The sequence below is a fragment of the Drosophila arizonae genome, chromosome 3, assembly GCF_054131065.1.
Source record: "Drosophila arizonae isolate 15081-1271.41 chromosome 3, UAZ_ARI_1.0, whole genome shotgun sequence".
Lineage (NCBI taxonomy): Eukaryota > Metazoa > Arthropoda > Insecta > Diptera > Drosophilidae > Drosophila > Drosophila arizonae.
Genome location: NC_142923.1, coordinates 7,998,571 through 8,012,145, shown reverse-complemented (window position 1 = coordinate 8,012,145; position 13,575 = coordinate 7,998,571). Strand labels below are relative to the sequence as shown.

At 34.5% G+C, this 13,575-nt stretch overlaps 1 protein-coding gene and 1 long non-coding RNA gene across 2 annotated transcripts; one reads left to right on the top strand and one right to left on the bottom strand.

Annotated features, from left to right (window-relative positions):
- Positions 1–8,496: 8,496 nt before the first annotated feature.
- On the bottom strand, positions 8,497–9,240 carry LOC108611469 (uncharacterized). Its single transcript, XM_018004142.2, has one exon. The coding sequence runs from the start codon at positions 9,093–9,095 to the stop codon at positions 8,757–8,759; it is 339 nt and encodes a 112-aa protein (XP_017859631.1). The 5' UTR covers positions 9,096–9,240; the 3' UTR covers positions 8,497–8,756.
- A 2,136-nt stretch (positions 9,241–11,376) lies between these two features.
- On the top strand, positions 11,377–12,685 carry LOC149269632 (uncharacterized). Its single transcript, XR_016269123.1, has 2 exons — positions 11,377–12,303; positions 12,384–12,685. It is a non-coding gene; the product is annotated as an uncharacterized LOC149269632 (long non-coding RNA).
- The last annotated feature ends 890 nt before the right edge of the window (positions 12,686–13,575 follow it).

Below are 13,575 nucleotides of genomic sequence, written 5' to 3'. Positions count from 1 at the left end.
TGCCATATTAACGAAATAGTGCTTAAAATAATGTCTCTAGTATTTGAAATACGTCTTTTACAAGTATGTGGAATGGATATAGAGGTGGGGGTAAATTTTAACAAAAACCGAAATTATATAAAATACATATAAATCCACATTTAAAATTTGGAAGCTCTAGTTCTAAAGGTGTAGGAGATATAATTAAATAGCTAGCTTTCGATAAGATTTATTTTTAAAATAAAATATCGGGAGTAGTTACCGATATTTAGGGAAAAATTCGATATGCGCGTGACCTAGGAAAAAAATTTCAAGTCTCTAGCTCTTACATCTTCTGAGATCGACGCGTTCATACATACGGACGGACGGACCGACAGACAGACGGACAGGGCTAAATCGACTCAGCTCGTCGCCCTGATCAAGAACATATATACTTTATGGGGTCTGTCACGCCTCCTTCTGCCTGTTACATACATTTCAACAAAACCATTATACCCTGATTTCCCATTGAAAATGGGTTCAGGGTATACGAATAAAATAAAACAATTAAGAAAGCTCTAGTCGAGACTGCTCGACTACGAGATCCCCTGAGCCCAATGATTTCAATAATTATTCCCACATGCACACACACACTGACCTTGAGAGGGCAATGACCTTGAGAGGGTCAAGTGACCTTGAGGGGTCAGTGACCCTGCGGAGTCAGTGGCCTTAAGGGGTTAGTAGCCTTGGGGGTCAGTCAAAATCGGGTAAAAATCGAAATTCTATTAAATACATGTGAATCTATTTTTTAAATTTAGAAGCTAAGTCTATCTATCTTTAGTCGATAACAAAATAACGGAATGAGTTAACGATTTTTTTTAGATAAACTTCATATCCGCGCTGTATATACAGTAGTCATTTAAAAATAAAAAATACAAGTCTCTAGCTCTTCTATCTTCTGAGATATAAACTTGCTTTAATTTTAAACATGCTTAACAGTCCTTTTATCAATCAAAAAGTATATAAATTTGGTAGCATTATTTATACATACATTGAACACCTTCCTGCTGTACGTGCACTGAAAAAAAAAATTAAAATCAAGTATATGCCACCGTGACAGAAGAAGCAGCAAATAATTAACACATTAACAATGTGATTTATATACATACATGTATATCAGTGATAAATTCATAAATACATAATATGTTGGCATCATTGGTAAACGACACGTGACAATATAAAACAAACCAACTCAATTTATATGCACTTCGCAAACATTAACACAATAAATAAACAAATATGCCACGTGGCAGCCAATGAAATGCTACACACACTATTCAATGGTAAATTAATTGTTAAGCTATTAAATGCAGCAACAATAAGCGAGAGGAATGAAGTAATAAAGCGTAAAGTTATCGAACTGTACGTAATGACAATTATAGAGAAATATTCCATATAAAGTTGTAAATAAATGTTGAATAAATTATGATTGTTTCAAAATGTATATACTACAAATGGTAGTTTAATACTTTTAGATATTTCTAGTTTTTTAATACATATTTTTTTTAATATAAATCTCTTTGGCTATTTCTGGTATGGCTAAAAAGCTTTGACCACTGGCACAGAGATACACAGGATCAATCTACATAAATATAGTCCAGACTACTTCATAGTGGCCCATTGAAATGCCAAGCAATCAACAGTGTGCAGGACAACACTCGACCTCTTGCAAATTGTTATAGAACCAAAAAGAAAAAAAGGGAAAAAACCATAGAGAAGAGAAATAACGAAAAATAGTTAAAGGCCAATGGCTAAACAAAAGTGCAACGAGGTCGGCGCACACAGCAAACTTTTCGGTTAAAACTAAAGTGGCCTGTTAGGCTTTCAGAAAAGTGTCCAAAAACTCTGGCCATAGAAAGAATGCTGCTCATCTGCATTTGGCCACAGTTTTTGGTGTGGTCGCACCCCAAACTCACACTAACTTTATCGTATACCTTTTGAGTCACTGTTAGGGTGGGTATGATGCTTTTGTGAAAGCGTAGTCAACAGGTAGGCGAAAGTATCCTGCTTGATAGGCCAAAGATGGATTAGACGAAGTAGTTATTACTATGTCTATGTTTATGTTTATCGTAATTGCAAGATATATAAGATATCTATATAACAGGTATATTAACCTGCTCGATTTTGCTTGAAAAGCAAGCAGAAGTTTACTCCCTACACTCACGTGTTTTGTCTCACTCTCTTTATCTTTTTCTGTGTGCGTTTCTCTTTATCTTGGTTTCTTTATGCGTGTCTTTATTTGCCTATAATCTCCATCTCTCGCTGTTTCTCTTAGCTTCTGGCTCTTCAATTAACAATTTCATTGAGAGTATCTATGCAGTCGTTTACAGCCAGAACTATCACTTGTTTTCACTAGCACCCCTCACTCTCTCTCTCTCTCTCCCTTTCCCGCTCACAATTTATATTTCTTTTTTGTGTGGCTTTAATATTTCAACACACTTTACATTGCAGTTGCATAGTGAACGCTAGAATTGGCCCCCAGGACAAATGCCTCACGCTCCAAGTGTCTCTTTTGTGGTAATTTATGCATGTTGCTTGCGTACTGCTGACATTTTTGGCATTTACTCGTTATAGAATAAATAAAATATGTCACAAAATGCTTTGACATGCTTGTTACATTTTCTACACAAAAAAAAAAAAAAAAAAACTACAATTTTAACAGAATTTAAAAATTTTCGAATTTGGGTTCATATTTATATTATGGATCTTTATGTTTAGAAAAATTTATTTATGTTGAGAAGGCAACAATCTTATATGCATATGTATACATTCAAATATTATATTTAAAAGTAGATAATCATACATGTATGTATGTAGATAATCATGGATACACAAATACATAGATACATAGATATATAGATATATAGATATATAGATATATAGATATATAGATATATAGATATATAGATATATAGATATATAGATATATAGATATATAGATATATAGATATATAGATGTATAGATATATAGATACATAGATACATATTTTAGAAACATAGATATCTGTTTTATTACTCTGAATATTTTCTCTTTCCCTGGAGATTCTATTCTATCTAGGATGATTCTCTCTTGTATAAGCGCTTGTAAAACTATTTTTCTTAAATTTCAAAACATGTTGGCCATAATCACTGCAAGAACGACAAAAAAATAATTCTGATACAGCCTAAGCCCTCAAATTGTCATCACAATTTGCATTGAAAATGGCTGAAGCATTCTGGCCAGAAAGAGCAGCGCACAAAAGAGACAAAAGGACGTTGTCGGCCTTGAATGGAGTTTATTTTTATTGCACAGAATTCTAGATTTTTGGTTAGAGCTCAGTCAGTTGTCAGCTTTAGTGGGGCTGAGCGGCAGCTTATCACAGAATTGGCAGTTGGACTTAATTGAATATTCAAATGCGTCTGTGTGCATATTTAAATGCGACTGCCCCAGAACTGTTTAGCTTGCCAAGGCCAACGGAGCTGTCAGTTTGAGTGAAAATGTAGCGAATCATTAAAGTATTTCGCAATGAAATTATGAAAACTGTTTTAAATTAATTACTCTAATTGAAGCAGTGTTGCGGCTTCTGCTGACACTTTTTGTTGGCTGCGAAAAAGTGAAAATGAAAACTAAATTATGCATGAACATAATTCACATTTGATAAACAACAAGTGCTCTGAAGCGCGTTAAAATTGCATATAATTAAATGTTTAATCACTTTCACAGTGTAGAATATGGACTTTGTACTCTGATAATTTTTTAGCTAACAAATGAATTTTACAAAAACATTTTTATGCCCCATTTTTATGAACCCATTGAAAATGGGAAATCAGGGTATAATGGTTTTGTTAAATGTATGTAACAGGCAGAAGGAGGCGTGGCAGACCCCACAAAGTATATATATTCTTGATCAGGCCGAGTCGATTTGGCCCTGTCCGTCTGTCTGTCCGTCCGTCCGTCCGTATGTAGGAATGCGTCGATCTCAGAAGATACAAGAGCTAGAGACTTAAAATTTTTTCCTAGGTCCGTGCATATCACGCGCATATCGATTTTTTCCCTAAATATCGGTAACTGCTCCCGATATTAAGCCATTAAGATAGTAAGACACCACTGCAGCCAATGCGTGTTTGTGCGTGCGTGCGTATTTATGTGTGTGTGCATGTGCGAATAATTATGAAATATCAGTTGCTCGATCTCGTAGTCGAGCAGTCTCGACTAGAGCTTTCTTGCTTGTTTTTTATAAATGCTATCAAAAGCTAGCTAACTTCAGCTGACAAAATGTCATACACACGCTATTTCATTTATTTATAAATTTGCACTTATCCATTGTCAAGCTGCTGTCAACGAGCGCTCCTCGTTGCCCTTCCAATTTGCATTTACAGTTTTGCGATACACGTTCAAAAAAGGAAGAGAGTTGATTGGTTCACTAAACCTTATATATTGTATAATATAAATATAAATATATATTGTATATGTGCATTTTTGCTTAAGCTGCAATCTATACTGGGGCTGCGGCATCTGGAACAAAAATATATATTGCTTAGTCTTAAAGTTTAATTTTGGAAATTTGGCAGCAATATTTTACTTTTTGGCGAGCATTGTGCCGTCAGTCACATCCCGTTCTCACTTATTTCATTTGCTCGTTGCTTCGTTTTTATTTTATTTTTGGCCTGCCTGAAAGGCGTAATGAAAAGTGTTCAACTGAGATTTACTTAAGGAAACTCTAAGCAACATTTCCCCAGATAGCGGACAGCAGCTAGCGTAAGGCACAAGGCAGATGAAAAGGAAAGACTGCTGCTGATGCTGCCGTTGCCACTTACTTCGTGTGTCCTTGCCAAATGTGCAATCCTTGTTTATTTACATACGTTGCCTGCAACCTTTTGTTGTGCAATTGACTATGTCTATAACAATTGTGTTTTATTTAAACAATGAGTACAACAAAAAACTGTAGAATAATTTAAAACGCCTCACTTATGCATAATTCAGGACTTTAAATATTTATGAAACAAATAAACATATGCATCAAGCCCCAATAATAAATTCAATTTTGCTTAAATGCAGCATTTTATGAACAAATATTGCCCAATCGAACAATAAATCAAGAAAATATGTCAAGGACACGAATAACAGATACTCTCTAAATAATGTTCAATATCTACGGAAAACACTCTATCTGTCTTCAAGCTAAAATAATTTTAATATTTAAATATGTTTGCATGTAATTAGAATATTGTATTATATCTAGATATTATTTAAATATTTTTTGTTCATCGTAAGTATGAAGAAAAGCTAAATTTGTTTTATAAAAATACCAAACTTTTCCTAAAGTATTTTTTACAGGGTATCTACAGTGTGTATTATGATTTATTATTTTGCCAGCTTTTGTTTAAGTAACGTAGAAATACATGAACATTAAATAATAATTTAATTAAAAATATGCAAAAAGAACAGCAAGAGACTAAAATTCCAGAGAATAATTCTCTTCACTGTGCTCAGGTAAATATTAGACAACAATAAATTGAAGAAGAATTAATAAAATAAAAAGACCCGCAAACATAAAACATATTTAAATGAAAATGAACTATAGGAATAAAAAATAAAATCGAAATACTATGTTAAGCACGTTAAGCTTAACTTTCATTATAGAGTTTACGAAAATATTAATTAAATTAAAAAAGAAGCAAATCACAAAATCTCAACTAAAACTTCAGCATGTAATCTTTTCACTTACAAAATAAGACTATGTTTAAAGCACGTTTCGTGTCTCTAATTAAATAGCCACGTTTGCAAAAGCTAGCGAAAAGAAAGAAACGAAATGTATAAAAATGAAAAAAAAAAGAGAAGCCACGCCTTTGGCAGGAAAAAAATGGTGATATGTTCTTCGTCTTTGCCGTTGTTAACGCAATCGCCATCGCAATCGCCGTCAACAAACGGCATGGACATTAATGCTTAAGCTAAGCGCATTCTCCATTATAATTAAATACGCCACGAACGTAGTCTTGGCCACGAGCCACACACACACACACACTCACACACACTTTGCATAGTGCACAGTGCAAATAATTAGCCTAGCTCCGAAATTCTGTGAGTAATTAAGGTAAGTCAGCTGTTGGCCTTTGCCCTCATCCACGCACCTTTTTGCCACCGGAAATTAAAGTTGTAGTTTTTTATACCCTGAACCCATTGAAAATGGGAAATCAGGGTATAATGGTTTTGTTGAAATGTATGTAACAGGCAGAAGGAGGCGTGGCAGACCCCACAAAGTATATATATTCTTGATCAGGGTGACGAGCTGAGTTGATTTGGCCCTGTCCGTCTGTCTGTCTGTCCGTCTGTCCGTCTGTCCGTCTGTCCGTCTGTCCGTATGTTTGAACGCGTCGATTTCCGAAGATATAAGAGCTAGAGACTTCAAATTTTTTGTAAAATGTTTGTAATTACAGCGCGGATATCGAGTTTATCATTAAAATTCGATAACTCATCCCGATCTTTTTTTATCGATGAAAAACCTTATCGAAAACCAGTTATAAAATTATATCTTCTACACCTTTATTGCTAGAGTCTCCAAATTTTGAATGTATGCTTATATGCAATTTATACAATTTCGGTTTTTGTTAAAATTTACCCCCCACCTCTAAATTCACCCCCTCACCCTCACTTTTGTAAAACGCGTATTTCAAATACTAGAGACTTGTGCTTTGGCAATTACATGCATATCCATGTTATAATCATAATCTGAAAGTTTCATGAAGATCGTACGTCCACAAAAAAAGTTATTAAACAATTAAGTTCTCATAGTAAGCGCACACTGCAGCCCATGCGTGTTTATGCGTGGGTGCTTGTGTGTGTATGTGTTTGTGTATGTGTGTGTGTTTCTTGTGTAAGCTGAAAGACGCGAAAAATTATTGAAATAGCTAGCACTCCAAGGGTTCAGGGGATCTCGTAGTCGAGGAGTCTCGACTAGAGCTTTCTTACTTGTTTCTTCAAAGCTTGTGAGATTTGGTTGTTTTGATTTGTTTCATTAAGACAGATATTAAGCGCTTTAAAGTTGAAGTGACTGAGCAAGTTTCTGCTACACTTTAATATTATCAGAAATTTGATCGTGTATTAAATTTTATCGTGTATTAATTTATGATAATACTAAATTGGGCCTTCAAATATTTTCTAATCTAGATTAATTTTTAATTTACAAATTTGGAATTTTGCAAAAATGTTTGTATTCCTAAATTGTCACTAAAATTAGTTTTCCCTTCTGGCTTTCTCTTAGTAATTTGGTTATTTGGTTATTACATGAGATAATGAAAGTTAAAAAAAAAAAAGTATTTCGGATGATAATGAAAGAGTAAAGCTGAAAGTTAACAGTCAATAGAAGTCAATGAAGTCTCTGTGTCCCGAATTGATTTAAAAATCGAAGTTCTGGGTTAAGTGGCTTTATGAGGTTGTATCTAACAGTGTTGACTAATTAAATGAATTTTCAATCAATTATAATTTTCTTATTTATTTATTTATTTTTTTTTTTATTATATACATGTGAAATGAGAGAATTAAATCACTTACAAATGCTCAATTTAAAAAGAATAGAGAATAAATGAAATACAAAGTTATCTAATGATGATGTAAATCTGTCTTTACTCATTTTGTCAAATATCTGACTATGGAGTATGGCATCATAAAGGTTTCGGCAGGAAAGTCTGCTGGAAAGTTCTAGGAATATCAATATTGTCAGAGTTACCATTTAGTGTGTGAGTTAAGCCTTGCTAAGTGTTGATCAGTAATATGACAAATAATATAAATGACCTCAACTCTGACCCAGTAACAGTGATATTAATGAATTGAGTCATTCGAAATTGACGGTGACAAAGAAAAGGGCTGCCCTTTGAATGTTGTGATCTTGCAAACAGAGAGAAAGAGAGATAGATAAAGAGAAAGAGAGAGAGAGAGATAGAGAGAGGTAGAGAGATAGACATCACTTCAAAATAAAAGCTGAATCAATTTAATGTTACAGATGATATTTCTATTTATGCAGTTCCCATATTTATTACTTTTCTTGGATACAAATTATAATACTCTTAGATCAATACTTGATCTACATCATTTATAAAAACTCAAAGTCAACAGTCGACTTTTCAATAGTATTGAGTTTGATAAAACTTGTATTGCTTCTATTTTTACATCACTCGTAGTAAATAGCTTTGATAGTTGAAGTTTAGTGTCAACAATTCTGTCATTGCTCCAATTAAATTTGAATGTCATTTGCTTCGCATTGAGAGTTTCACAAGTTTTCTTGAAATTCAGGTCGTGCAGAGCACATATTTATGGATGCTTTATGATATTGTTAATTGTTTATTGGTCATAAGAAACGTTTTTATTGCACTTAGCAGGCTTGAATATATAGCAAGTTGCCTCAATATTATCAATAACTTCACAGGAATACTAATAAATATAAATAAATATGGTAGAAAACAGCTACGCAGCGAAGTCCAATCTTTGATTATTTATTGGAATTTTATTTTTTATTTTAGTTTTTTTTTTTTTTTTTTTTTTTCAATTTAAAAGCTAATTGCTATCAGTATTAACTGTAAAATGCTATAATCAGCAAAAGTCTTTTCGTATTTCTTGTTTATTTTTTTTTTTTTTTCTTTATGATAACTTTCGAATAGCACTTAGGAGCCGAGAAATTTGCCACACAATTCAAAAATCACACACATGGGAATATTCGTTGCATTGACGCTGAGCATGGGAGCAGTACGTGGCGTTCGTTGAATCACCGCACCTTGATGCTGTTCACTTCAATCCAGATCATCAGCGCCGCAATGACCACATAGGCGCACACAATGAGTAACACCTGCAGTGGACTGGCTGTAAATACCATTACCACCAGCATGACGGTGCCCAGCAGAAAGACAACCGCCAGGAAGATGATCATCATGATGCTGGAAGCGCTGCGAAACCAGGCATTGCGCTTATCCGGCGGCGGCACATTTTTCGGTCTCAGCGGGCTATATTCTTTGTGATATTGTGTCTCGAAGCCGCTGGTAAAATCGATCTCATCGTGTGCGCCTTGTGGCGCCGTTGCTGTCGCCTTCTTCTCGTCCGTGTCCATGCCGTAAGGCGTTCGTATTTTAACTAACGAAATTTCGATTGCGTTTGGTGTATTCTCAACTGCGCCTATAACGACTGCTGCTGCTGAGCAGTCGCAGTCGCAGTCACAGTCGCTGCCGAAGTCGCAGTTGTTGTCCGCCTCATTATCACAGCCCAAAGGTGTTAATTGTGGCAACAACAACAGCTACAACAACAGCGCTGACAAATGTGTTCAAATATATGGACTTTTTGTCTTTCTTCTTTTTTTTTTTTTTTTTGTGTGTGACTCAGATAAGATAAGACGCTGAGACGACCGAGACAGCGATTCGACGACGCTCGACGTTCGATGTTCCACGCTCGAGGTTCTTACAAAAGTGCAACCTTATCAATTATGACTTCAATATATTTCTGACGCTTCAGCAGCTCCCGCCCAACAATAAATATCTAAGTGTACTAATTGGAAGTTTTTTGTTATTATTTGTAAACAAAATTGTTGCGTTTTGTTACCCAGTTCTGTTGACTTTCTCGCATTGCTATTTGTTGTTGTATTCAGCGTATTTGCTTTCATCATGAATGAAATCCGTTTCGTATATTTTCTTTTTTATTTGTTGTTTGAAGGTTTGTCGCATACACAAAACAAATTTTTTTTTTTGACGCACTCACGCCGTGTTGGCATATTTAAAGCTAAATGGCGCCAAATCAGTGGAAAAGCTTGAAGCTTTAAAACTCAAACTGATCTTAGAAGATAAGTTTCGATTAGGTAAGCCAGTAATTAAAAAGATTTATTTTCAAGGTTTCCAGTCACAGTTATCTATTTGTTACTTAATTAAGCATAGAGTAGTGAACTTTGTGTTAAGTGATTTTCCTTAGCACACTGAGGAATATCGAGCTCTACTGACTACCTAATACTCGTTCACTGTTTAAGAAAATCTAATACTCATTGATAACGACATATTCTATTTAGCTCTTATGTATGTATTAATATTATTTACTTCATATGAAGCTATAACAATTTTATGCCCATTTCTTCTTATATTTTATCTGCTCTTTATATACAAATTTCTATTTATATATAAATATTCTCGATTTGCTGGGCGCCTTTTATTGAAAATGCTTTAGGAAAAGCAACATTTCTTTTGCAAATAAACATCTATTTTTCTAAAAATAACTTATCTCCATTGTCATGGTCTCCCGCGGCATGTAATTGGAGCGTAGTCCACAAGAGTTCTCATGTTTCTATACTTAATTGTTTAGAGTATTGACGATACTTTTCATGGAAAAACCTAGGGTATGTACGAGTATATATTCTCAATTGTAAGTCTGTAGCTTAAATAGTGTTGAAATGATTTTTATGTGCTGACTGAAGAATGGTTCATAGGGCGGACACAGCTAACTCATATACCCATTTCATTTTACGCAATCATTTGTTTTTTTGCCAATCGACAACTTGATATCAAAACTTCACTGAACACAAATAAAATTAAAAGCATTCAAACAAACTATTAGATTTAACGAAATGACAGTGAAAAATATATATCTAATGATACAATGACATATCGTTTGTAGCCGTAGCCCACTTGAGATTTTGGAGTACCTAACAAACAAATTTTTTGTAATCAATTAAATTCTCAATGAGCCTGAGATAACTGAATTACCTTATGTGTGTCAAACTGATTGAAGCATTTAAAGGTTTGTATACTTATGTATATTTATATGTATAAATATATGTGTATTTAAAAAAAAAATTTCTTTTTGTGTATATATAATATATACAAATAAAATAAATACAAAAAACACTTTTCTAATGCTTTAGAGTTTATTAAAAAATCTTTTTAAATAATTTTTTTTTTAAGATATCGTGATATATTTTGATCTTGTTTCTTTCCAGTTTTTTCTTGAAATGTTTAATATTAAAATAAACCGTAGCTGTACCTACAGGGTATATCCAAGTCATCATCGCTAACTGCTTTACGTTTGCGATCATTAGATCCATTTACAATACCCTCTGCGCGCACACACATTCTCCCTCTCACACACACTCACACTCATCTACCCTACTGTGTTTGATATACATGCAGTAAATTTTTGTGTTTGCGCCGCATAAATATTTGCTTTTGATATTTACGATTGGCTTTATTTTTATTGCCCATTGAATGTATATAACAATATAGCTGTAAGTGTAAATGTATGTGTCAAAAATTTTAATCACCGATTACATATGTTAATTGTTGTTTGGAATTCAATAAAATAGTGATATTTTGCATGTGGAATAAACAATATTCATCATTTATGTTGTATGTTGACATAGAATATAATTGTTAGTAAACTAAAAATGCAATGAATACTAATTACGTATTATGTTATATTTGCATATATTGGTGAAATAAATATATAAAATGCGTTTTTAATTTAGTCATCGACAGGTCAAAAATTTCAATTTAATCAGAGGCAGTTAACTGAAATCGATTCGTCATGGAAATGTTTACGTTGATAAGGATTGCGTTTTAGTTAAGCTAACTTTCAGTTTTTTTTTTTTTTTTTTTTGTTTTTAAGCGAACCCTGAACGAATTGGCTATTAGACAGCGTATGATGATGGAAAGTTGAGAGGGGTGGAAAGTCAAAATTCAATCAAATACACATGAAACTAAAGAAACTAATTCAATCTGCGCATGAAAACTCGCACACACAAAAAAAATTTTAAGTGTTGCTTTTATATCGACTCTACTCGTTGCCCTGATCAAGAATATATATACATTATATGGTCTGCCACGCCTCCTTCTGTCTGTTACATACATTCAACAAAACCATTATACCCAGACTTCCATTTTTTCAATGGGTTCAGGCTATAAACAAAAAACTCGAAAAATTGTATATGAAGCTAAAGAATAGAAATATAAAAACCACATTGTATGTACAATATATCCCAGCAGCCAGAAGGCCATACTTAATAAAACATTACTTTAAAACTGTGTATACATTTTGAGCACATCATTGAGAGGGGATAAGCTGCGACGGAGAAAAAGATTTCTTGGAATGATATTTGCTGAGTTTTGTTTATTGCTTGCAATTGAAATTGAAACTCAGCGAATTCATAATGTATATGTATATATATATGTATATATGTACATACAAAATATTAGTGGCAGTTGGCGATGTGGGATCAGTTTGCCAGTTGCCTTAAAGCTGATAACAACGCGCCAGAGATTTCGAATTTGTTGCTGCAACATGTGGTAGTTGAACAAAAATAACTATTAATTTTTTATTTCATTATTTATTTATAATTTTTATTTATTTATTTTTTTTTCAAAAGTGAGTCCCGTGAAATATTGCTGTACAAGACCACAGAGTGTGAGGAGGAGCAGGAGCAGCCGGAGGTGATCATTGATGTTGGCCAATTGGACGATGGTGGTGAGACGATCTTGCAGCTGTCAGATGATTCAGATGCGACAAAATTCTACACATGCAAAGCGAATAATTTCCTAAGGTCGCTAAGCTGGACCCAGTTGTGCATTCTGTTTTGCCTCTTATACAATTGTTTTATTATTGTCATATTGCTAATATCGTTCGTACACTCCAGGCTGGCAAATTAAATATGCTTACCATTGCACATAATCTGAATTGCATTTTCAAGTGAGTGCGCGGGTCAGCACGAGTTGACCAACAAATCGACAGTCCCTAAACGCATTTCAAGTTTATCCTCTGGGCGACTACATGGATCCATTGCTGCCAAACAATTTAAGTTGTTACCAAAGTCATCAGCATTCTGGCTGCGGCTACTACTCGGCAAAAACTTGCCCCTGCTGCATTTTTTGCTTCTGTTCTCTCTTTATTTTATTCGCATACCCTGTAAGTCGTGCTAGTGGCATAAGGGGTATATGTATTTTTAATAATAATAATAATAATTATTATTTAAGGCAAGTATTTAAAGTAAGTAAGCTGTTTACTAAAAATGTATTTAGAATATTTTCTTTGATTATCGATTGTCGCATGCCATCGAGTTATCAAATATCGATCGTTTTTTGCAGAGCATCTGCTCGTTGTTCATCCAACTCTAGTGCATTTTTCCAGCTCTTTTCTCAAGTGGCAAAACTTCTTCTAGCAATTGCGCACTTTGCATAATACGGAACGAAAGCCCGTGAGACATGGGCCATGCTGCAACGTCCACAGATGCGGAATGATCAAAGCAGGAATTGTTGCTTTTGAAAGCTGCTTAGCAATTAGACACAACTCAAGCATTTGCTGACATTCAATTCGATTCGCTGGCGGTGCCGGGCAGGGGTGGCTGAAGAAATATATAATATGACCGCAGAAGCTGAGCGCTTGGCCTGTGCCCTATGAATTATGAGCGAGAGGGAGAGAGCGAGAGCTTTTGGCCTTGCCAGGAAGTTGGCCAGGAGGCCGGTAGCTGCAACTGTGCGTCGTATTTCATGGCGGGCTGTCACGGTGGTCGCTGTGCACCGCCCCTCGGCCACAAGTCAACGAGCACTTTGCTGCCAACTTTC

What these genes read in the sequence shown, in the direction of transcription:
- LOC108611469 (XM_018004142.2), bottom strand. Translation starts at nt 9,095, where the DNA reads ATGGACACGGACGAGAAGAAGGCGACAGCAACGGCGCCACAAGGCGCA.